The sequence below is a fragment of the Electrophorus electricus genome, chromosome 8 (genome assembly GCF_013358815.1).
Source record: "Electrophorus electricus isolate fEleEle1 chromosome 8, fEleEle1.pri, whole genome shotgun sequence".
NCBI lineage: Eukaryota > Metazoa > Chordata > Actinopteri > Gymnotiformes > Gymnotidae > Electrophorus > Electrophorus electricus.
This window is the reverse complement of record NC_049542.1, coordinates 9,702,724-9,728,259: the sequence shown is the minus strand read 5'-3', so window position 1 is coordinate 9,728,259 and position 25,536 is coordinate 9,702,724. Positions and strand designations below refer to the sequence as shown.

General features: G+C 38.5%; 3 protein-coding genes across 4 annotated transcripts in view; 2 read left to right on the top strand and 1 right to left on the bottom strand.

Moving 5' to 3' along the window:
* Positions 1 to 5,960, top strand: part of ccdc85cb (coiled-coil domain containing 85C, b) — a 41,362-nt gene extending 35,402 nt beyond the window's left edge. For both annotated transcript variants that reach the window (XM_027001074.2, XM_027001066.2), the window contains 2 exons: positions 1,020 to 1,118; positions 1,629 to 5,960. In XM_027001074.2, the coding sequence (XP_026856875.2) occupies positions 1,020 to 1,118; positions 1,629 to 1,718 (189 nt within the window). In that variant the 3' untranslated portion in view covers positions 1,719 to 5,960. The remainder of the gene's footprint in view (positions 1 to 1,019; positions 1,119 to 1,628) is intronic.
* ccnk (cyclin K) lies at positions 5,025 to 11,491 on the bottom strand. The gene is made up of 11 exons (XM_027001053.2): positions 11,402 to 11,491; positions 10,519 to 10,781; positions 10,278 to 10,359; positions 8,885 to 9,016; positions 8,612 to 8,717; positions 8,437 to 8,494; positions 8,106 to 8,275; positions 7,668 to 7,870; positions 7,283 to 7,316; positions 7,077 to 7,145; positions 5,025 to 6,690 (listed from the first exon to the last, which is right to left on the bottom strand). Exons 2-11 carry the CDS (start codon positions 10,713 to 10,715, stop codon positions 6,134 to 6,136), a joined length of 1,608 nt encoding a protein of 535 aa, XP_026856854.1. The 5' UTR covers positions 10,716 to 10,781; positions 11,402 to 11,491; the 3' UTR covers positions 5,025 to 6,133.
* Positions 11,492 to 12,120: 629 nt separating this feature from the next.
* LOC113571629 (24-hydroxycholesterol 7-alpha-hydroxylase) lies at positions 12,121 to 24,322 on the top strand. The gene is made up of 12 exons (XM_027000681.2): positions 12,121 to 12,336; positions 15,007 to 15,142; positions 15,493 to 15,667; positions 16,469 to 16,618; positions 16,823 to 16,916; positions 17,646 to 17,741; positions 17,983 to 18,073; positions 18,661 to 18,794; positions 19,736 to 19,831; positions 20,840 to 20,928; positions 23,355 to 23,442; positions 23,775 to 24,322. The coding sequence occupies exons 1-12, from the start codon at positions 12,160 to 12,162 to the stop codon at positions 23,841 to 23,843; spliced, it is 1,395 nt and encodes a 464-aa protein (XP_026856482.2). The 5' UTR covers positions 12,121 to 12,159; the 3' UTR covers positions 23,844 to 24,322.
* The last annotated feature ends 1,214 nt before the right edge of the window (positions 24,323 to 25,536 follow it).

Here is a 25,536-nt window from a genome sequence, read left to right as displayed (position 1 = left end):
CTTTATCGACTTCAAAAACGCTTTTGATAGCGTTCACAGGGGCTCCTTGTGGAAAGTTTTACGAGCCTACGGCATTCCACAACGGTTTGTCAACATCTTCCAGAACCTATATATCAGCTCTAGCTGCTGTGTCAGGACAGACGATGGCTACACAGACTTCTTCAACATCGAAACCGGAGTCAAGCAAGGATGTATCCTGTCGCCAATTCTCTTTTTGCTCACAGTCGACTACGTCATGAAAAAGGCGATGATGAGCCCAGTGACTGGAATCCCTTGGACAAATGGATCTCATCTCACTGATCTTGATTTCGCAGACGACATTGCCTTGCTAGCGAATACAAAACCGGCTCTACAATCCATGACAACATGCCTTGAGGGCGAAGCGGAAAAGGTTGGCTTGCGCATTAACACAGACAAAACCAAGGTCATGCGGGTGAATCGTCAAACCAAGGTGGGCAGCAAACGGTGGAGGACATCGACGAGTTCACATATCTCAGCAGCATAGTATCTAATAATGACAGTGGCTCAGAAGCAGACGTTCGATGTAGGTTTGGAAAGGCGGCGGGTGTGTCCCAGCGTCTACGCCGCATCTGGTCCTCAACAACAATCAATACAGGAATCAAAATGCGTCTGTACTCCACGATCGTCACCCCAACCGCCATTTACGCTAGTGAAACCTGGAGGAACACAAAGAGGATCGCCCAGAAACTAAATGTTTTCCATCAACGGTGCCTCCGCCGAAGAGCAGGTTAACCTTGGTGGTGCTGATTTCATTAAACTTGCATTGCTGCTAGCAGAATATTCATGACATACCCACTTCGGAAAGGGTGACCTGCCTCTGTCCTTGGATTCACAATAGCTTCTGTTTTACCCTTGCTGAAATGTGCAATGCAGCAAGTTCCAGTTCAACCCCTGTCTCATTTGGGAGCTGTTCTGCTTGCAGGTCAGGTTCTTGACTGAAAGGGCAGGTAGCAATGTGTTCTTATGTTTAATGTTTAAGTACTCTTCTGTAATGACAGGTCTTGGAGGTTCACGAAAACCTGGACAAGCAACTTCCAGATGACTATGAGGAGGACCTAAGTGAGAAAGAGAAGGCCATTGTGCGAGAAATGTGCAATGTAGGCAAGCTCCTCTTTCTTTCTCTTTCTCTCACTCTCTTCCTTTCTCTGTCTATCTCTTTCTCTTTCTGCCTTTTTTTACCTTTTTTAAATATGTTAGTCTGTCCCTCTTTTGTGTTTTGTAAAATGGTCAGCTACTCTGAGCTGGCAACTGTGAGCTGGCAGATTTCTAATTGGATGGCTTAATAAGACAATAAGACATTTTGTTTTCTTTAGAGCAAATGCTATGGGGAACAGGGCTCTTTACCAGTGTGCCTCTCTGTCACTCAGTGCAATGAAAACCAAGCTGATGGAGTGAGGCCCTGTATGGTCTCTTTGTGGAATGTAGGAGCAAAAAAAAAAAAAAAAAGTCTATATCCTCTCCTCACCTTTAAGCGCCACCAGCAGATGGTCACGTTTGTATTTAGGGCCATTGTAAACTGTTGATTAAAGTTTGACATTGTTTTTGAGAAACCTTTGTCTAACTTTGTGTGTGTGTGTGTGTGTGCATTGTTTGGGGTGTTTTTCCAGGTGGTGTGGCGTAAGCTGGGAGATGCAGCTGGATCAAAGCCGTCCATCCGACAGCATCTCTCCGGAAATCAGTTCAAAGGCCCTCTGTAGCAGTGGTGGCCCTGTGGCAGCTTAGAACAAAGACCCAGTTCACCTCTCAGTACTCCTTAGTAGCCCCTGACATTCCTTCACACCTAACCACAGAACAGCCCAATAGTCATCTCGGCTCCACTTGATACCACTTCCAACCAGTGCTTTGGTCATGGAGTTCCTTCAGAGTCCCCAGTCAGTTGTTCTGCACCAGCAGGTCCACTGTTTTTTGTTTGTTTGTTTGTTTGTTTGGGGGGGTTTTTGTTGCCAAATCATTGTTCCTGGTTTAAGCATGGGCAAAAACCCTTTTGTGATTTGGTGCTGCTGAGCCCTTTGCTCTATTTAAAGGGGAAGTTAACCCAAAATCACCTCTGATCACCGTTAATTGTGTTTTGGATATTTTCTAGAAGTCTCAAAAGTTTTTGTATCAATATATGTACATTTCCTGCTTTTTATTTCCACAAGTTACCATTAGCTCAACTAAATTACAATCAAAGCCATTTATAAATGTACTCCAATTGATTTGTCAGTATTAATTTGCTTGAAGTATATGTCTTAAGAAAACTAAAATATATTTTTAATCATGAGGTCAACATATTCCCCGAGTCAGTTCATTCTTTTCTTTGGTTCGTATTTTTGGATTCCTGGACAAACCGCTCGTTTTTGTTTATAAACAGGAGACATCAGTGTAAAACTCACTGGCAGTGTTTGTTTTAGTTACTGTTTGTTTGTTCATTCTGCGATCTGTATCATGATTTGCACTGCTTTTGTTCAAATTTTCTATTTTTACTTTTTCACATTAAGCTAATTGGGGCCACAAGTAATACACCACCATGAATGTGGCTCAAACTGATATTGGCCACACCACACTATCTTCAAAACAACCCACATCAGAGACTACCTCAGTCCAGGAAGACATCCCCACTCAGCAGATGAATACAGTCATTCACTGAAGCACAAAAGTAGAAGAAGCAAAACTAAACCTTTACATCTACAAAAGTTGATTCTTGGTGAAGGTTTATGAAGAACAGTTCTGTCCCTGTCAGACAAGGCTTGTGTTTACAATGTGTGTGATGCCATTGGAGTTAAGTGGGGATGGGGAACTAAGTAATTGATATAAAAACTGTATGAGGAGCCTAGAAATAATTTAGTAAGTACTTAGAAGGGGTCAAGGGTAAATTAAGGTGAACACCTGATTTAATGATACACACTGCCCATGGGTTAAATCACATAAGTGTTACCTACTGTGAAATATTGCCCCAAGTCTTTGTGCATAAGTATTGTACTTTGTAGAAACTTTTGATCATGTGTAAAATAATGTACAAAAGCGTAGTCATGTTGTTATTACTTATTTCATAAGTGTTGCTTTCATCTTTTTAGTGGCCAAGTGTATTTGTTTTTGTTAAATAAAGACACTACTAAAGAATGACAGGATTTTTATAACGATACTTCTATGTTTACATTTTCCCTTGTTTGCAGGAGATGGGTACAACCAACCATAGTTCAAACTGGGTGAAACTGCAATTTGGTTTCACTCATGTAGGTGTCTCGCTGTCTTTTTAACATGTTGTCAAATTTTAACATAGCCGGCAAAATACAAGCCGGCAAAAGATCAAAAACGCACTCTATCCAAGAATATAGCAGTACACTTCATTTTCCAAAACCAGCCATGTCACAATTTACAATAGTGTGCTGTGCATGGTTGACAATCATGTTCCCTGAATCTTTAGAACAGACAGTTGCAGAATCATGCAGGAACTTTAGAACTTTTTATTTAATAGCTATAATGCAGTTATGTCTATCAGATTATTACCCAACGTTGTAGCTCTGTTTAGCATAGCTGAACAAAGTCTTCAGCTCCCTGCTAACTTGTTACCAAGCTAAATAATTACTTATTTGTTTAATATTACAATAATTAAATGTCTCTTTTTTAGAACTGTTCTACATGTTTATAAGCTTTTCTGAAGTACTGGATTTAGCATATTATTTTCAGACATTCTGATGCATGTTAATGAGTGTCTTTGTGTAGGATTGTGAACTTTCCTTTAGGGATCTCAGATCAAAAAATACAAGGTCTGTATTAGGGACATTTACAGGCATATTATGGGCTAAATGCGAAATGCTTTTTCAGGCAGAGATATATTAATTAATGTTATTCCGCATGAGACAATCAGAAGTGTTTCTTCTTAAGGGAAGGTTCTGGTGATTGATTAGTTCATCCAGTGATAGAAGAGCTTGTTCAAGTTCTCACTTTTCCAAATTAGGACATGCTGTCCCATTTTTTGCTTAAGGTGGAAAAGTGAACAAAGGATCATTAAAATGTGCTTTTTTGAAATTGATTTTAAAAATCCATTTCTGATCTGCTGCCTTTTTTGAACATGGGTTGTGATTTGAACCCTATGGACATTTAGCTTGTGGTATTCTCCAGATACATGTGTAAAACACTAAACTTTAAATCAGGAGTATTATTGGTAAGTGTTTTCTTTATTAGCAGAATAATTCCAGAAGGCAGACCTTTGCTACAAATTGGGCTATTATTTTTAGTGTAAAATTTTATTAAGGTTGTTGTACAAAATGGAGTAGCAGACCACTTTTACATGATTTTGTCAATAAACCACTTGTTACTTTCAGTCGTTTTCTGTGCTTTCTGCAAAAACATCCTGAAATGAGGTGCAGGTAAACCTGACTTCCCTATCTTACTATACAAGTATCAAGATGTTACCATATATTTAACAAGAACCATGTTTTAGGAATCCATTCTTGCATTGTTTCATTCGTGGGATATATAAGCCAAAATGAAAAATAGGCTGTGTGCACCCCCACCTTGGTGACTTTGAAAAGATTACAGCTTGCAAGAGCAGTCCAGTTGAGCACTCCTAATATAGCTAATTTTACCAATCACACCAACACATCCATTTGTTGTTCATGTCAGTCATGTTTGGTCAAAGTATATGGGGCAGCTTGAGATGTCAAACCATTGTTCTTCTGTTAGTGTTCTAGTTACATATTTACATTGACTAAGCAAAACAGCAGCTTCAAAAGCTAGAAGTAGACAGGTTTCAGGTTGACTGAGAAGTTTGTTTGGGGAGGGCAGGGACTTCCACAAGAGTGATTTGAGGCACTTTCATTTGCAATACCCTACAATACACTATACATACTAGCTAGACTGAAGATATAAAATGCTACGCAGAAGGAAGCCAGTTAGACTTCGTGCATGTATTGGAAGATTGCCCGAATGAAAGGTAAAAAGGTCATTGTGCATATCCATTTGGCCTAAATCTTCCTTTAATTGCCCCAAACATGCACAAAATAAACAACAACAAATAGTTTGATGAAAGCAGAACAGGGAAAAGACTTTTATTACCCCAAGAGCCAAAGAAATAAAAACAAACTGGTGGGTACAGGTGTGATGTAGGCACATCAGATTCTAGCCTAAGGCACATCTGGAAAAGCTAAAATGAAGATGTCTCCATAGTCATAAAAAAGTATTTACAAAATATTCTCCTTTATGCATTTTAACTGGTGGATTAATGGCTGAATCCATTTGATGAAGGGTGGTCATTTAACCATAGCTCATGTAAATAAATAAGAAATGCTTTCAACATATTTGGATGAAAAAGACCACTATGAGCGTGTATTGGCATCATTTGTATAAGTAACAAAATATTTATGCATTCTGTTGTACAACAGTATAAATGAACACCAAGAAGAACTACAAGCTAGTTTAGACAAAAGGTGACTGAGGGTAACCCTGCACGATTTGTACAACCTGGAATTCGTATTTTCAAAAGGCCCAAGCCATTTCCATCCCAGACATGTATGGTATGCATATACAGTTCTGAACAAGGAACATTCCCTTCAAAGAAATAATTATAATCTTCTGGCTCCAGAGAAAATACCTCTTCAGGAGTATTCCGGCCAAGGACATGTCTGATATTCACAGATTTTTAATCGACACATTAGGAGACACATTATGAGTCTGAATTCCATTCCACCAACTGTACTGGTTTTACTTAGAGGAAAGACCAGTTTCTGGAAGTACACATCCTGCACTGGTGGATTACTTGAGCCTGGATGCTCTTTTAATGCTGATCCAAAATAATTTTGTCTTTTACATTTAGGATGGTCAATGTCAAATTGAAGTGGAAAAGGGATTTCTTTTCAAAGATGTATATTTTTTATTTGTATCCTTATAACAGAATACAGGTAATAGTTATATAGTTAATCAAAAGTCTGATGGTGCATTGCATGACTACATAACAGTCAAACCCTCATAACAAGCCTAAACAATTATGACCTTCCTGAGACTGGTGACTGATAACAGATTTGGTGGAATGGTATTCAGAAAGAGAAGGCTGGGAATGCACATGCCTCCACTACAGAACCCACTCTGCCTACTTTCCCTCCACTGACTTGCATAACCACCACCTGTTCTCTCATCTCATCCAGGCTCCACGGTTCATCCCTGCTACAGGTGGCATGCCAGGCGGTAGGGGCACCTGAGGCTGGCCAGGGGGTACCGGTGGAGGTGGATACCCAGCAGGTGGTAAACCCATGCCGGGGGGAGGCACTGCGTGCGTGGGTGGCATGCGGGGGGGAGGGTAGCTGTGGTTGTAGCCAGGTGGGGGGTAGGCTGGGTTTGGTGGTGGAAGGTTTGGAGGAGGGTAAGTTGTGGGTGGCGGGCCCGGAGGAGGAGGGTTTGGAGGGTAAACATGTGGGTGGTAAGGCATCCCATAAGAGGGCATGGGAGCGTAGGACGGTGTGTCGGTCTTCATCATGGACTGCAGGCTTTGGAAGCCCTCGCCTGACATGTAAGAGCTGGAAGTGGACATTCCCATAATGTAGCTGGAGGGGGGTGGAGGTGGTGGTCGGTGAGGAAGAGGGGGCGGAGCTCCGTGAGGCAGAGGAGGTGCCTTGGACAGGTCCGAGTCAGCAGAGGCTGCTGGCTCTGCTTCTGCAGGTGGGGCGGGAGCTGAGGGCGGGGCTTTGCGATCTAAATGGAGAGTTAAAATCAAGAAGGTGAAAAGTGTTGTAAGACGGAAAAATATACAGTACAAATTTAACAATGCTTTGCATCTTAATTTAAAAATTACACAATAACCTATTACCTGCCCTGATTAACGCATAATACCAAAACCATAATTCAGCTTCTACTCTATGAACAATTTTTATATAACAACATTTACATAACAAGAGCATATTCAATTTAGAGAAAATATATCAAATACATTTTTGGGCACTTTGGTATAAAGAGAACTATGTTTTAAACTAAATTTTAACCAAAAAGTCAAATTAATTTTGAGTACATTATATTATCCTTAAACCTTGATGTATTTACACAGTTCATATGATTGTGTGCGTGCAATAACAGGATTTTACCAGGAGGTTGGGCAACTGGTAGGGGAGGCATTGGGCTTTCCAGACGTGGAATTTTAGAACCAACTTGCTCTGAAACAAAGACGGAGGACAAGTAGAAATTTTAAAATAATAAATAAATACATACATACATACAATACATACCTTTTTAAGGCTCAAACTACACATTCCTTTGTTCCAGCCCATTAAAAAATCACCACCATCCTTACCTGTGGCAACTTTTGGCTCTTCTTTTGGAGAAACCTAAGAAATAAAATGCATAAAACACTTTAAAAAGGCAAAAGGGAAGATGTTATTGTCTGAAGAAGAACTTTCTCCTAATACAGGAATGAGCGCATTCAATCCTTGAGCTCCTCCTCCAACTTCACAAGTAATATATAAAATTAATCAGGTGTTGAACTTGAAAGAAAGACTGACATGTCCTTTACAATATACTTTATTTCCTTCATGGAGAATTTCTCTGTATAAACAATTTACTCCAATTTGTTAAATAGTCATTTGTATGATGATTTAGTAATTAAGATAGTAATTATGATAAAGATGTGGATGTTAGCTTTGGTTGGTGTACATCTACTGTCTTCAGAGTGCACTTACATGCTGGCGCTTTAGCTGGCGGGGGGGACTGGCCTGGGGGGAGGTCTTCTTGGGTGGAGGCGGAGCCACAGGGCTCGGCCCTCCCGATTGGCTTGTTTGGCTCACAGGAGGAGGTGGCGGCTTTTCTTTCTCCTGAATTTGGGGCTGCTGCGGGATAGGCTGTTTGCCCTGGGAATACAGGTCCAGGATTTGGTGGCAGATGTCTGCAAAAGACATGACAAAAGCATGCAACACCACAGCCATCACTACCGAAACCTGAACAAGCCATCTTATACTGCTTGAATTCTCTGAGGCTAAAATATAGTGAACAAAAGGATGCCTACATTAATGCTTGCAAGAGACTCATCACTCCCATAACATCACTAACATCAATGATCTTAAGACACAAACTCCAAATCATGAGTACACCTTTGTTAAATGTACATTTAAGGCTCCTACCCTCCAATAGCTCTACGGGGACATCCTGCACAAACTGTTCCCACCAGCGACGTGAAGACTGTTTGGACGTCCACTCTTGGATGTCAAACTTACACAGGCGACCAGCCAAGTACATGACTGCCACAGCAATAATCTCTGGTTCCCACTGAAGGGACAGCATCGTACAGAGGCTGGAGACAAAGACCAACATCCCAGGTTGCTTTGGTCAGCATATCTGCTTGCATATGCTAATAGGTCATTTGTGTAAACATTTTGACATTCATGCCATAGTCTGAGTGTTTAAGGCCTCATTCAGCAGCTGTAATTAAAGGGCTTTGGCTTTAACACTGACCTGTCATTTACAAAGGTCCAAGCCATCTGCACTAGCTTCTGCACTTTGTTCTTGTCACCTGTAAAGTACAACAGAGCAAAACACTTATTAGCAAGACAAATAACAATAATTATCCACCACAACCATGTGAATGAGCTGTAAAATATCTAGTAAACACAGAGACCACACAGGCTACCTTTAAGCTGTTTGGCATAGCGCAGCAGGAATTGATAGGGGTGCTCCACTTGCAGATCAAACTTGATTGTCTGGAGCAATATTCTCTCCAACACCATAACTTCTTCCTGTTTATAATTATTACACATCCAGTGAAAACGAAATTTCCTCACAGAAATCAACATATGCATTATTTTTGCACTGTACTCACTGAAAACAACAGCAGAGCTTAATGTCTGTATACACATTACACTGCATGTGCTGCTGACTTTGACACTGCTGAACCTATACTCACCTTTGGATCATCTCCAAACTGCGCAAACTGCACATCGTTGAGCAAGCTGCGAGCTGTTTTGATGATGTCTTTACACTTCTTTGGAGTTTCCTCAACTTTCCCAGCCAAGAACAGACAGCAGGCCCCAGTCACCTAGAAAGCCAAAAGGGTGAAACACTATGAACACAAAATACAACTCAACAGTACACTAGTGGCCATCACCTCCACTTTCCACCTGCTATGGTTCTCCCCATTTGCAGAATGGCATCCATAAGACATCCCTTTCTCATACAACAACCTTTACAAGTGGGTGATGCAAGCATGATAGACAACTATGTCCTCATAGCAAAGAGAAAAATACGCATCAGAGAATTTTCTCCTATTGCAGTTTTCACTGGATCTGCATGAGTCAAAGTGACTTCATCCACTGATGTATTTCCTGTTCATTATTCAGTAGGACCTCATTCAACAGCAGTCAGTGAGCATATTATTAGTTTGTTTTCTTCTGAGTTGCTGGAACAGACAACTGAGTAGATCACTAAAGCACTTTTGTAAGTGGCTCTGGGTAAGAGCGTCCGCTAAATGCTGTAAATTTAATGTCATTTTTACTGCAGAATCTGTGACTAATCTATACAGTGATTATTTTGATTTTGTCACACTTTATTTACAATAAGTTATAATGTTGAAAAACGTGTTAATGGACTCTGGCAAAAGAGGCTGCAATTCAGTTACAAAGTATCAAGCATGTTTCCATCCTGTTTGGAAGGTTGTGTGATAGCAGAGCAATCAGCACTCTCTTCTACATCACAGTTTATAATTTCAAAATGCACTCCTTACAAAAGTATGAAGTCATTAAAAAGCAATAGAAAAAATAATTATCTAGCTATTTGTATGTATAGCATCACTACATCATAAAGTGCAATGCAATACGCTGTTGCCTTTTTCTAATGCACTCCTTACCAACACAAAACTCTCCTTTTTAACAAGTCATGCATCACATTACTATGATGAGTGTTATAAAATAAGGAGACCAGCATTTATAACTTAGTTGATGCTTGATGTGGTAAGTGAAGATCAAGTAAGCACACCACCTCAGAGGAGTAAAGCTGGACCACTGAAGAGCTGAAAAAAACTTGACTGTCCATGTTACAGAAACCTGAAAATCAAAGCTTTAATCTTGCTCAAACATGTATTTGTGTCTTGGGACCCTTTGTGTGCATATATTTAACATTAAGTAACATCCAATTTGTGTGGCTCCATTATTAGAATAATATAAATACAAATATTAAAGCATTACATTAAAACTTACTTGTCAACATAAGGCTAAACTCTGCACCACATGTTTGTTCTGATCCAACAGTAATAATCTGAAATAATCCAATACAGCATTCACTAACAATAAAGTCATACTTACATATCTGGGAAACTGCTTGAAAGAGTGAAACATGTAAAAACGGTGGAAGTATATAATTCCAGTGGCCAACGTATCATAATGTCTGATAGAGGAGAAAAGGTTAAAGAGAAAATCTACATCAACAGATTCTAAAAGGCATAAATTACAAAACATATGTAAAAGTAATTAGCTATATTCTAAAATTAAGTTTCTGGATCTTTCCATACAAGGTCACAGTGAAACGATGAAAATTAAAGGATACAGCCCTAATCGAGTTCCTACGTCGAATATAAACCTGGCACCCTCTCTTCTATATCTGGCCTCAGTCGCCGGGTCCAGGCCCTCCGACTGGGACGGGGTGTGGGCCAGGTCCTTCTTGTCCCAGTACCAGCATGGTTTTATGTGGTCCAGATTTGTGGTGAAACTGCTAGGAGTTGAGTTTTCCTTGTTCTCCTTCATTTGCTAGGAAGTGGAAGCTGTGGTGCTAAACTGGACAACGGCACTCGTCAGACTGAGCAGCAGTCACTGAATCCATAGAGGAAAGGACATTGTTAGGACCTAACCGATAAAAACTAAAACAAATGGGTTAAAATTAAAAAATGACGAGGTATAAACAAAAAAAAAGATTATCATCATCTGCCCATTAATTTAGGCTATTTCATTCAGTGAGAGGTCAGGTGACGAGTGCTAAGAAATCGGATTAAACTAGCGTTAAGCAATGTTAGCCAACCTAGTTAGCTACCCCGCTACCACGGCTAATGTTAATTCCACACAAAACACAGCTGGCACGCCGCATCTAAGTATCTACCCAAGTGAGCCATCTGAATAAATAAGCATTTAGTAGGCTGGGTTAAGATGAGAAATCCAATAACCACGAGCGATTTTTAATCGCGATTTTCCCACTTAGCTACATTTAGCTAGATTGACGGCTGATGTAACCTTAGCCAATGGGACTAAAGAACAGCTAGCTACCCAGTTAGCTCGCTATCTTAGCTTCGTTGTTCCACATACACACAAATTTGATAGCGTAGCTAGCAAGCTATCTGTCCACCGTACCGACTAAAATAAATCTTTAGATATAGACCTCAGTATTATTCAAGCTAAACTGTCTGACGATTCATTCACATTAACAAGAAGATACGTACCTTTCACACTGTAAAGCTACCAAGCTTTGCTCAGGAGGATAGCTAGACTAAAATTGCATCTACAAAGGCAGCCACATTGCTGTCTTCTTCTGTGTGAAATGGCTACTGCGTTCAGATAAAATAGTGATTATCGCCTCCTGTTGGAAGTAACCGGCATTTTCGAAAGCTAAAGGTCATTCTCTCAGAAAAAGCCACAAAACATGAGAAATCAAATATTCGTTATTCTAAATTACATAGGTTCTGTGCTGATCTACTTTGCCTCAAGAATTGTCTATTTACAACGGGATATATATATATATATATATATATATATATATATATATATATATATATATATATATATATATATATATATATATATAACCTATAGTTTTTCTCTTAAAGTTTAAACCTATTAATATAAACAAGACTCTATACATGACCAGAACTTTTAATTTAATTGATATATTACTGGGGGGGTACAGCTATGTCATGTTTGTTTGCATGACAAAACACGTAAACTCAATTCGTGCTGCAGATTGCCTTTTTAAAATGAGCAATAAGATACTTTTAAAACAATTTTCTTAGAATGTTTATTTTTTTTTTATCGGGGCAGGGTTCTGGTGTAGCATAGCTGTTACATTTCAGAATTTGGGGTAGAGTCCGATTTCAATCAGGGAATACATTCTTTTTCGGATCGATTCCCGAGCCTGCATTACTTCCAGGAACAGCTCTGTGGTCAGACAACTAGTTCCAAAAGTGTTTGGAAATCCGCGGTGATGGAGTGGGTTACCTTAGTCCTGTCCGCGATTGTCGTGCTTATTTCTCTTCGTCTTTTCCTTGTGAAAAATCCTCCAAACGCTCCTCCGTGCATAAAGGGATGGATACCGTGGTTTGGTGCAGCGTTCGAATTTGGCCAAGCACCGCTACATTTCATTGCACAAGCAAGAGCCAGAGTAAGTCACTTGCTGTGTAGTAAAATGCTGAGACTGTTGTTCATACATTTTGGTAAACAAAAAGGATACCATATTGTCATTCTGTAAATTATAGCTTTAGATGATAGTTTCACGGTTCCTCAGCAAAAACGGCTACTGTACTTTAGATTAATGTAGAAAGAATAGGTAAACGAAGAATAATCTTTGTCAAATGCTGCATTAATACTTATTCAGTGGCTCAGTGTAGCGATTTTCAAAAAACAGTCTTGGTTAGTTTGTAGGTTAAAGGTGTATATATATATATATATATATATATATATAGAGAGAGAGAGAGAGAGAGAGAGAGAGAGAGAGAGAGAGAGAGAGAGAGAGGGAGGGGGGGGGGCTGTAAATGTATAGTCTTAAATGCATGCCCCAGATGTACCTACAGTTTTATACCTTCTGGAAGGATGCTTTATTTGAATGGGGTTTTGTTAGGAATCTTCTTATATCCATGACGACCATTTAGTTAGCCACAACACCACAAAAAGCCATCTTTAGCATATAAACAAGTGCCTGTAGGTGGACTGTACAAACCTGAGGCAATAGTATCTTTATTTTAGTATGTAATTTATTTAATTTCCTTGTAGATGATGTAATTCATCAATCTCATGATGTATGTCAGTGATACAGGGATTTTTGTGATTTAGTGTTAAACATCCAATTGCAAACTTGAGAATGTACATGGATAGCATACATATATCAACATCTGGATAGCATACCTATATCAAACATCTGGCTAACATCAGCTCTGTGAAACGTGTATAAAAAATCACATCTGGTCATGGTGCAGTGGCCTATCAGGTCCACTTGAAAAGGTCATGTCCCTGATGTTTTTTATAACCAGTGTAAATGTAGACCCCGAATCATTTTGGAGATCATCAGATGTCATTGACGTCACACTCTGTTAGGAGTCTGAAGTTCAGCTCTACCCTTGTGAACTGCAGTGCTGTTGCACATCTTATTTGTCCACTGAGACTTTGACACTGAGGCATTTTGTAAAAGTGCCCTTTGTTTTCAGAAAATGAAAGCAGAAGTAGTTATTTATTGTGCTATTTTAAAGGCTCAGTACGCCACATGAACAGGCAATTTTATATTTACATTTACAGCATTTAGCAGACGCTGTTATACAGAGCAACTTCAAAAAGTGCTTTGTCATTTATTCTTAGAATACATCCTAGCCAATACAGTAGGTTAGAGTTCAATATACCAATGAACTAGAATACTATTGGAATACAGGGATCAATGCTGATTCTTAGAAGTACAAAATACATAAGCCTTTTCTTAGACAAAAATAAGTGCAATAAACAAGTACATGAGTTTGTTAGACAACAAAGGAGCAGTCAACATGAATATAATAAACAATACCCTACAATAAGTACTAATTTCAGTTAGTTAACAGGTTCAGTGGTCATTTAAATATTCTACAAATAGTTGGGTCTTCATTTTAGCATTCTCTTTTGGCTTGTCTCACTTAAATGAAAATACTACATACAATTTTGTCCAGTAAGTAATGTAGTAGACTGAAATGAATTTCCAAGTGAAATGACAGAGAAGTTCTGACTGGTGGAAAGTTTTGAATTTAATGGCTTATTCTGGTTTAGCACCCCCAGGTCTTTGGTTGTAATTTATGTAACTAGGGCTTTCTGAAATTGTTGACCCTTTGTCCTGAGGGAATTCTAATGCGCTGACCTGACTATCGTGAGTGGATGCTGAAGATTCTCCTGAGCTGAACAGGCAAATGTCGCCAGACACAATGACTGCTCTTGCACAAATAAAAGATACATTTTTAAAAAAGTGATAGCTTCTTAGATGTCTACTCCTGATCATCGATATACATATAAATACATATATAAGTCTTCAGATTTAAGTCCACTAAATATATAGATACAGATATAAATATAAACTTTTGTACTTCTGTAACTCACTTCTACAACCCTGTCCTATTTATTCTTTTCTTGTGCAACTTGTACAGTACTGTGACGCTGCATTTTCCTTCAGGATCAATAAAGTGTTTCTTGTATAAATAAATATGAATCTTTTCAACATGTTATAACCAAAGAACTGGGGTGCTAAACCACAAAAAGCCATTCAATTCTAAACTTGGCATCAGCCAGAACTTAGCAGCATTGATGCCTGTATTTGACCAGTATTCTAGTTCAATAGTATTTTGGACTCTGACCTACTGTCCTGGATAGGATACATTCTATGAGTAAATGACAAAGCACTTTTGTAAGTCGCTCTGGAAAAGAACATCTGCTAAATGCCATAAATCTAAATGTAAAAATGTTGATATATTTTACTGTACACTAACAATTGTTGATCCATTACATTGTTAAAGTATATCAAAACATTTTGTGTCATTTATTTAGACAGAATAACAAAATCTTTCTTTGTGTGAAATAAAAAAAATCAGTGTGGTAAGGTTTGCACTTGACAACAGGCATTTTCCTGCATATTTGTAGCTGCAGAACATCAAATTAAAATCCTACAGAACTTAATGTGGAATATTTCTGCAAACATAGCTGTATCTTATTTTAATATTGTGCCATTATGTTGTGGATTAAGAATGTTTAATTCTTTCTGGCGGCTGAAGGTTTATTGAGTACATCTTGATTTAGTAAATGAGCAACACTGTATTCCTTCTTCCAGTATGGGCCGGTCTTTACAGTCTTGGTGGCAGGAAAACGGCTGACCTTCGTTACCGACCATGAAGATTTTCAAGCATTTTTCATGTCCAAGGATGTCAATTTTGAGCAGGCAGTGCAAGAGCCTGTCCAGAACACAGGTAGGTAAAATCCTTCTTCTTACAGCATGTTTAGAATGTCTTTCTGCTTTTGGAATCTTCCTCTGCAGTATCAGAAGTGCTGTGGTCTTGTCTGTGTCACAAATGTCAATGCCATATAAAATATTATAATAAAATTTTGATTTGCCATAAGAAATTGCAAAAAAAAACTGTTGTAATTGTTACATGTATTTAATAAATGATCTACAAAGTACTTCATTGCTCTCACACCTCCATAAGTATCTGAGTGAATGGTTTCTTCTCAGGCCTCTGCTCAGACTTCGTGTGTATTCTATTAAGTGTGTGAGGAAGATTACACCTGTGACTTTGTCCTGCTTTGGGTTCTTCTGTAGCATCGATCAGCAAAGAGAGTTTCTTTAAGTTCCACGCGGCTTCCATTGCCTTGATCAAAGGCAAACTGACTCCAGGCAACACAGCCTTGCTGGCCAATCACCTGTGTGAAGAGTTCAACAATCATCTGGAGAACTGGGGAAGCAAAGGTTCTGGCTGCCTCAATAACCTGCTCAGGTATAGTCTGTCACACATCGTTTATATAGAGAGATGTTTTGATTCAGCCAGAGACAGAGGTATCCTGTAGGCAGTACAGATTTTAAAAAATTTGAAGAACAAAATGAAAGTCCTCAGTTTACATGGATTAGCCTCTGTTGTGTTTTAGCCTCTAACTGTGTTACAGATTGCTTCTGTTTTTTAAGTGACTGTCACTGTTTGCCTAATTATGTGAACATATATGGTAAAGTCTGTACGTGATTGGACAGTGGCACAGTTTTTTTATTCTGCCTCTGTAATCCAGCATTTAAAATTAAACAGTAACAATGATGCCAAATTGCAAAATGTCAGCCATAATTTGAGGGTGTTTAGATTAATATTAGATGAGGCACTAAGGACTCACAAGCCTCTTTATGTATATTTCTTAATTTCAGGGAATCATAAGTAATTGGACAAATTAGCATATTATTCATGTCCCTGCGTTGATTACAATAACTTTGCTGGTTACAATCCCTTCTTGGTAATGATTGCCTGAAGTCTGGAATACAGAATAGAACCCAACCAATATATTGTTTAGTCCATTAAAAAAACACAATCTTTCAGGAACGTGGTACTATTTTGATCAAAGCCATTCAGACACGCCTGTCTGGTGCTAAAGGTTGCTATTGGCTCTGCATCAATGTGGACCATACTTGACTTGACCAAGCATGAAGTCATATGCCACATCAAAACATTTTTTTAAAAAGTTATTGGATATTTGGTTTTTTCATGGTATCACAACTATGGCATACAAGCTTGGATGTCTCATCTTGCCTCATGCAGGAATGTCATGTACCCAGCTGTGATGAGCAACCTTTTGGGTAAGTGCAACTCCCCTAATGGCCCCGCGGCGATACAAGAGTTCGTCAAGAGGTTCAGCACCTATGATGATGGCTTTGAATATGGCTCCCAGCTCCCCGCCATGTTTCTGAAGTGAGGAACTCAACAGTGGATTAAAGATCCAGAAATGCACAATTCGCTAAATCTTTTATAAGAATCTTTGTCAATAGTAATAGCACAGCAGTATTTTTTTTAATTTGAGGAATTTTTATTCCAAAGTTGAGTGAGTCATACATCAAAGTTAAGCAATGTACAACACATACTATACTGTTTTTATGCATTTACATATTTGGGCAGGGAATGGTCTAGCTCCAAAAAGTGGCTTTTGTCTCTGTTGGAGAGCATGATCATCAGAGCAGTGGATATCCCCTCTAATGAGAGCAGAAGTGAGGTCAGTACACCAAAAAGTTATGTTACATAGTGGTCAGTAGAGCATGTCATTTTTAATAGATATATTACAGCTAATGGTGCCAGTGTAACCACAGTTAGTGACAGCTTTAGGGAAAGTGGGTGATTATATATACAAGTACTCGGCACAAAAATGTTTTTAATTCCTTTTTGGGGATTTGGGGATCATGTTCTGCACAAACCACCAGAGGGCACGCATGTTTGTTTTATGCCCAGGCTTCTGAGTCCCAGTTTAGCGTTCCCCTTCAACCAGGCCAGCAGTCAGACCAGCACCAAAGTAGATCTGCTTAACTAGGGTCAGATCGCTTCCCTTATATGTTGACCTTGGTCAAGATAAATAATCCTAGTTTAGCACTTCTACCATGAAACACTTTGAGGTTCAGGATCTATATTTATCAAGCACCTTATAGTAGGAATTTGGCCCAATCCGGCCCCAGATTCTCAGGATGATGTGAATGTGGCCCTACTTTAAGGCAGAAGAGTAAAAGTATTTTAATGATCTTATCTAATTTAGGACAGCAATCTCCATCAGGATTCAGTAGATCTCAAAAGCTGCCCTAACCCCTTAAGAGTCCCTGAAGGTGGTGTTTTGGTAACAACACTCACATACAGCCAAGACTCAAAAGAAACCATCCTTGTCTGCAGAATTCAAAGTTCTTGTAACTTTGTACTTTTTAAAAGTACAATGTAAAATGATGTTTTCTCTCTGTAGACATTGCTGCAGTACCTGGTAACCATAATCGCAGACAAATTTCAACCCAATTATGGATTACTTATGTTATGGGCCTCCCTTGCCAATGCAATACCAGTGAGTCATTGCTTAATACACATTGGTACAACTGAAGACTATTTGTCTGTTTTACTATTATTCTGAATAATAATAATAATAATAATAATAATAATAATAATAATAATAATTATTATAATGATGATAGCTGTTATTTTTATCATTGTTATTATTAATTAGTGTATGTGTTCTCTATGTTTAGAGGTAAAAATGTGTGTTTTGAGATATTATAAAATTGAATCCTGTGTAATATCATTTTCAGATAACATTTTGGGCCCTTGCCTTTATCTTGTCCAATCCCGCAATATATAAATCTGCCATGGTCCAGATCAGCTCTGTCCTCAAAGATCGAGGTACATACAGGTATCTATGTTTTCAGGGTTCATTTGCTTCATTAGCTGCATTGCTGAAAGCAGAGCAATATTCTCAGGAGTCATCACAGGGTCCTCAAAGAAACCCAGAAATTAGTTTCCTATAAAACAGGGCTTTGCATGCTGATGTCTTAGATTTGACACAAAAGTCTGACTCTAATATTATTTCATTGTGAATCAGAATGCAATGAATACCACAAAAAGGCTTAACCTTCTCTGTAAAATCTGATGACTGTCTAAATGAATCTTAACCTCCCTGAACTGAGTAGCTTTTGACAACGATCATAATCAAGGCCAACAGTCTTGAGAATCAGAACGTAACACTAGACACTAGACAGCAACAAACCCCAGTCTGTTCGATACTCATATGTTCACATATGTGCATTCAAAATTCTTCATGTTATTACATGACAACTATTACTAATTTTTTTAAAATCTCTAAAAATGTCCAAAATCTCCATTATAAAACTATTATCCACATCAACATTTTTGTGCACATAATTAGGCTACTGTGTGGGGGTTATTTGTGTGTGTGTGTGTGTGTGTGTGTGTGTGTTTGTGTGTTATAGACAAGAAGAATACGAGGGTGTCACTAGATGACCTGCAAGAGATCCCTTATGTGAAATGGTGTATCATGGAGGCCATTCGCCTTAGGGCTCCTGGTGCTGTCACTCGCAGAGTGGTGCGACCCTTTAAACTCCAGGTCAGCCATTTTGATGAGATTTTTCAGTTTCTTAACAAATTAACTTATAATATTACTTGTAGGGTCAGTCTCTTAGTCTAAATCTAGGCTAAAAACAACTTTCTGTGGTAAATCACCAATGTCATTACAATTTAGTCCAAGGCTACATTTACTCCAGGACACCAACTGTGACAATCTGACAATAAAGGTGTCAACGTGTATAACCACAGACGGAATTAAGCCTGGATTGTTTGATCATGCGTCAAACTTCAACAAAAAAGGATCTGTAAAGAAATGTGTAAAATGTCCTTCTTTGTGAGCACCTGCATGGTCATTGGCTGATTATATTTACAGGGCCTTTCCTCAGCAGCATATCAGCGTTGCTACTTTTCAACCTTTAGGGGGTTTTTTTTAACAGCTTTAAAACTGTTGACAGATGTCTTTGTATATTCATATATTATTTTTAATGGTGGCATGTCTTAATATCATGTCTGATCTACTTTCAATGACACCCCAACCATTTGTGAATTTTCAGTAAGAACAAAAAAGCCATGATTTGCTTTTTTTAGGTCTGAGTTTTCCTTCCTTCATTTTTTCTTGTTAGAACATTATAAGATGTGTAACAATGAATGTGAGTGTCCTGTCAGGGTTTGTTAAGGTTTAAACACCTTCCAGTGAGAAGCTGCAGAAAAAGTGCTATGTTTCTCAATACAGGAGCAAGGTCATGCAGAAACAGGAATTTTAATAACATCTCGCTCCAGTCCTCTAGAGGTCAGGAGATTCCTTTCCTGACAAAAATCTATCATGACATTTTTGTCATTATGAGTGATATCATGCTAAAAAAGGGGGATTTTCAACTTGATTGAGGTACACAAATGATACCTACCAAATGAAGTAGTAAGTTAATGGGACTGTGTGTTCCACTATCTACTTTCCACTTTGTGTGTTCCACTATCTTTCAGAACTATATCATTCCATCAGGTGACTTGTTGATGTTGTCTCCTTTTTGGGCTCACCGGGAGCCCAGATACTTCACAGACCCTGAGGACTTCAAGCCTGTGAGTGACTTTTGCAGCTCTTGGAGCTCACCTGGTAGAGTAACACAAAGTTCATGGTTTTGAATCCCAGAGAGCACACATACTGCCACATTGATAAATATTCAGGTCACTCTGGATAAGTGTCTGCCAAATGCCATAAATGAAAATTATTGGAATGCTGTAAAGCACTTAGGTGGTTATAAGCTCTAATCAAACAATGCTCACTGTATATCCACAGCTTCACTGTTATGGTAGTAGTTCTGCTGCAACTTCTTCTCATTTTAAATGCTGTTTCTTTTTCTTCTTTTATAGACAAATCTACCTAGATAGCCCTCTAACAATGCCTCAGCAAATCCACAGACAGTGTAAATACATTCTGTGCAAGGCAGCAAATGAAGTGCCTACACGGCCATAACCACGTCACTCTCTTTCATTTCCCCAAAAGAGGACTCAGATCATTTTTCACTCAAGCACTGTGCTTGCTGAGCAGATATTCTAAGTCCTAATGCTGTCTATCTGACCTTTATTTTAGTAGACCAGGGCCCTGGCCTTCTTAAATCTGTATTTTCCTGGGACAAATATTGGCAAATTAGCAGCAAAACTGGAGAACTAATTTAAATATGGTTATTCTAATCTTTATTTTGTGGTAATATAATTTTTTTGTACATAGTAGGAAAGCAGAGGTAATCTAGACAACAAAAAGTTAATTATTAAACAAAAAGTGATTATTAAATAATGAGGGAATAAATAATTACATGTACATATAACTGGCAACAATAAAATGTTGGCAGTGCTTCAGTCATTCAAGTAAATGTACTCTGGGTGTCTTCAGTTGATGCAAATTCATTGGTGAACAACATTCTGAGATACAGTTAATATAGAACCAACAAAGCTAGAAGAGCAAATAGCTGAGAACACTAGTTAGCTTTTGTTTGGTATGTTGGCTTTTTTGACTTGACATTATTGTGAGAGCTGGACCTTGGCACTTGTCTGAGTGGATTGTTTTTAATGAAACACTTCTTCCCACAGGAGCGATGGGAGAAGGCAGATTTAAGAAAGAATGGCTTCTTGGAAGGGTTTGTGGCATTTGGAGGAGGCAAAAACCAATGCCCAGGAAGGTTAGAAAACCCTTATATTTGCCTTTTAAAAATAATCCTTATACACCATATTGTGGAAAGATATCTCAACATCTTAAAGTACTACATTTCTTTTGAATAAGATTGAAAGAGTAACATAATTTAGCATTTTATTCAGTCTTCACAGACTCATACAGTGTTTAAATTGAATCATTCATTAGGCAATTATTTTTAGAAGACTGGTTAAATGTCTTTATATCCTGTTAGCTGTGACTAAAATAGTAGCTCTGAAAAAAACTGTGCTGGGTTCTGTGATCAGGATCTAAAGATTTCAACACAGTTTGGCTATATTAACCAAACAGGAAACCTTCTGTAAGAGGCAGTCTTACAGAACTGAATTATTTTGCATGTGCATGTAGCATATGGAAGTGTAGGTAATGTCCTGTCTATGCATGTCTTTGCAGAAAGCTTTGGATAGGTGCTAGACCATTCTAGTGGAAGATAGCAAGAACTGTATGATGGATTACATTCAAAGATTTTTTGGGTGGGGTGTTCTTACCTGTCACACTAGCTCTTTGATGTAGGACTAGATTTTAGATCTTCCATATTAAATGAGTGTGATCATATGAGTGGCAGAAGGTGTTATGTAGGTATATCCCATCATATTCATATTGTATGTATGGGCTTAGCTGCTGAAATTTTAGGGTCATTAGTTTCCACGTTCAATATGATCTCTAGCAAATGGCACATACTGAAGGAAGCCACATTCCCCCTCGGAATGTGGGAAGCCACATTCCCGGCTCTTCAGCTGGGAATTTCAGTCACTTTAATAATTTTGGATCATAGGTGATCCTAGAAACAGAAGTGCAGAAGATACTGAGGCCATAGTCTAGATTTGCTAAGAAATCTGTAGTTGTAGGTAGCTGTACAGAGCAACACACACAGATTTGTATGCAAGATGTGTGTCTGTTTACCCAATATTTACAGATCAAACTACTTTTCACTTTGATCTGGCCTGGTTGTGCAAGCAAACAATTTATTGAGCTGCTGCATAACTATATGTGATCATTCCACTTTTAGTTATCCTAGACTTTCATAAGGCAAAAAGCTATTCGGTCATGTTTATTGATGCAGTGCTGCTTGTTTGTTGAGTTGAGCATGCTTTAGCTTAAAGGTTACAGCCTGGGTTGGGCCAACCCAGGGGAGTGAGGCCCAGTGGCAGAGAGACGTGCTTGGAAGTGGCTCAAGAGCTTGAGCGTGTTCCCAGCTGCACAAGCAGATCAAAGGCATAGGCATGGAGCAGGGACCTTTTTCTTGATTGCACACACACATACATATGCACAGGCTTGCCTGGAATGAAAAAGGTACTCATGTACAGATGCTCTGTCTCAAGGGACTGTTGGGAAAATTCCATCTCAGTATGTGTTGATCACCAGCTCACATGTTAGCCAGCTCATTGAGTTACATGTTTACTGAAATGAATGTTACAAAATGTTGGTTCATCATTACCCAAGACCGGATACTATAAACCAAGTTCTATTTACATAATGAGTTGATTCTCAGCGAAGGTGGGTTAAAATGATCAGTTCTGCTGGTGTAGGCCCATTGGCTGAGGATTGTCATAAATAAATGCACTGAACATGACACAGTACCTCTCTGCCCCACCCATGTTATTTTTCTCCCCAGCAAGCCCAGTCTAATTTGATTTTTAATCATTTTAGGGGATTGGCCTTCCTGCATCACCCTTATAACTCCACTGTGCGACTCCACAGTCTTCAAGGTTATTTTGACAGATCATTTGCAGCAGCACAGCTGCTTTCTCTCACTTCTTGTTCTCTCAGAGAATGTATATCACTTGTTCCGTCACTCGCTGTAGATCTCCGGAGAACCCTGTCTCCTCTGCTCTCTCTCTGCTTTCCTTTCCTTTGTACTTGCTTCTTTTACCATGGTTTCTTTTGCTCTTGCTCTCACACTCTCTGTTTCTCTTTATCCCCCTCCCTCTCTCTCTTTTCTCCGTGGTTGCTATGTCCTATTGTAAATGGGAATGTACCTAGAAGTCAAGTGACAAATCAGAGCAGATGAAGAGTGCTTGTACACGACTCCATGTATAATGTGGCAAGGCCAGCAGGCTTCTGGTGTGTCTAATATTAGGTTCTAATATTAAAATGTTGTTTGTTTGTTTGTTTGTTTGTATAGTATGTTAAAATAATGCAAGGAGGATCACCATCTGTAAGGGATGCGTGCAGATTCAACAATGTTGAAAATATTTTTTCCCCATATCATGGGGTCTATTCTTGGCATCTGATTTGTCAATTATACATAAAATTCATGATCTCTTTGAAAATGACTAGAGAAACAAACTCTAAGACAATCATTGAAATCTTCTGGCTAGTTCATCTTAGGCTAAAGGATTTAACAACTTAAAGTTAGTTTTAATGTAACTTGGGGTCATTTTTTTATATTACCAGGTGGTATGCAATAATGGAACTGCACCTGTTCGTTACACTCATTCTCTACAAGTTTGAATTCACTCTTCTGGATCAGGTGCCTGAGCCGGTAAGCACTCATGCATCGCATTAGACAGCTGAGACTGAGCTAAAGCTCAGGGCTGAATAGCAAATGGGCACTGTTAGATGTCTCGGTCAAAAATGTTGATTACATTAAGCATCTCTAGATGTGTTCCTCTGAACACACTCAGCCATATGGTCACCTTTCATCTATCCTCTCATGAATGTCCACCCCAGTCCAAAAATGGATATCTGACTTTTTTAACTAGGGGCATACCACCTACATAATGTGGCTTATAAGTTTATATTTGCAACCTATAACAATGGCTGGCACTGCAATGGAATATCTGAGTCTTTGTCCTGTTCTTCGTGTGTTCCTAGAGCCTTTTGCACTTGGTTGGAACACAGCAGCCTGACAGACCCTGTACAGTGGAGTACAGCCATAGGTAGAATCAAGCTAAAATCAAAGAACACTACATGTGCTTTTCAGAACACTGGCAGGAGTATCAGTGAGGGAAATAGCACATTTTAAAATAGTAAACAAGTGTGGTTTTACTTTTTCAGAAAGGACACAGTTGATTTTGTCAGACTTCGCAGGGTTAGATATAAATGCAGTTGTGAATGAATGGAAGCTTTCCAGAGGATTAACATACATTTACATCATACTGGTATGAAATACCAGCTCTCATTCACCATTAGCAATGTTATATTTTTTAGTCAAGCTGCAATTGCAATTGACATTGCTGTACAAGTCTTAACAGGAGACAGGTGAATGGGGGAGTGTTTTGCAGTTGTTAGGTGAAAAGTATTAAAATTTTTAACAAACCAAATAACTTTTGCTTTTTGCTTTTTATTTACAACCATTTGCCTGTTTATGGATGAATATATGCACAGTGCAGTTTTCTTATCCATGCACTACCTTGTCACAGTATAATAAAACACTGGTCTGATTCTTTTTTAGTCTCTAAAGGCAAAATGTGTCTTTCTCTATGTCCTATGAGATAAAGTTTTGGTTTTTTTTACCTGAAATGTTAGATTAATTGAGCAATAGCAAGACAACACACTGGCAATAATTAAATCTTCACATGGTGATATATCTTGAACATCCACATTAGTCTAGCAAAGCAAAATAAAAATAAATTGAATTTCAAGTTGAACTGATTATTTCAAGGAGTCATTTTATTAGGTTTCTAAATATTTTAGTTAAACAAGTTATGTCAAGACTAATACACTGATGTTAAGTGCTAAGAACTTGGATTACTCTATCACCCAATTTTAATGTAATAAAAAGCAGACTTTAGCAATAGAAGATAAAAAAGAAATAAATAAAGGCATTTTATTTCAAGCTTCCCTAGAGCCTGTCTGTTTGTTTGTTTGTTTTTTGGTAACTATTTATAGTGGTTGGTTGAATGCATTAAATCACAAGTTAGACTCACTCAGAACAAATCCTCTTTACCTTTGTGGCCAAGCATTATTTATAACTGCCCAAGTATAGCTGTGGAAGTCAATATAACAAAAAAATAAAAAATGAATTGGGGGATTAATATATACTTATTGTCACTAAACCTAAAACGATCAATTTTTAATTAAGTATTAAGCCCCAACACCATCAAGTTGCCATTGTTGGCCTCCTGAGCAAGGCCCTTAACCCTCATTTGCTCAAGTTGTATTCAGTCTTAATTGTAAGTCCCTGTGGATAAAAGTGTCAGCTAAACGCCATAAATGTATTGAACCAACTGGAAATAAAGATATTATCATAATTAAGTTAGATTGTATGCTGCTCAAGTAGTGAAAGGTACGTATAAATACACTGTGTACATTATGTTGCACGGTATTTTTATTTTTAAATTTTATTTCCTGAAATGCCAAGTGCTTAAAAATACAATGCTATATAGTGTATACAGTGTTGCCCATTTTAACGTGTCTTGTACACGATAAATATGGAACTGTGAAGTTACATGCAGTCAGTTCTGATGTTTCATATTTGCCATTCTCATTTTTACGAAGAGAAATGCTCTGTGCCCGGTACGTTATAAATACCGATAAGAATCACCTGCGGAACGCTGCTCGGTACTGCCATGGCCCGTTGCTGGCGCAAGCCCTGACGCGCCTTTGCTAATTTGTGGCTTTTTTTAGCCTGCGC

Bases quoted from the DNA above. Each gene is read 5' to 3' on its own strand.
- ccnk (XM_027001053.2), bottom strand. From the start codon at position 10,715: ATGAAGGAGAACAAGGAAAACTCAACTCCTAGCAGTTTCACCACAAAT. The intron at 7,871-8,105 runs GTAGGAGCCTTA...TGTCTTTTGCAG, and splicing joins CCCCGTAGAGCTATTGGAGG to ACATCTGCCACCAAATCCTG. The intron at 7,146-7,282 runs GTAAGGATGGTG...TCTTTGTTTCAG, and splicing joins AGAGCCAAAAGTTGCCACAG to AGCAAGTTGGTTCTAAAATT.
- LOC113571629 (XM_027000681.2), top strand. From the start codon at position 12,160: ATGGAGTGGGTTACCTTAGTCCTGTCCGCGATTGTCGTGCTTATTTCT. The intron at 15,668-16,468 runs GTATAGTCTGTC...TGCCTCATGCAG, and splicing joins TGCCTCAATAACCTGCTCAG to GAATGTCATGTACCCAGCTG. The intron at 20,929-23,354 runs GTTAGAAAACCC...TTATATTACCAG, and splicing joins AAAAACCAATGCCCAGGAAG to GTGGTATGCAATAATGGAAC.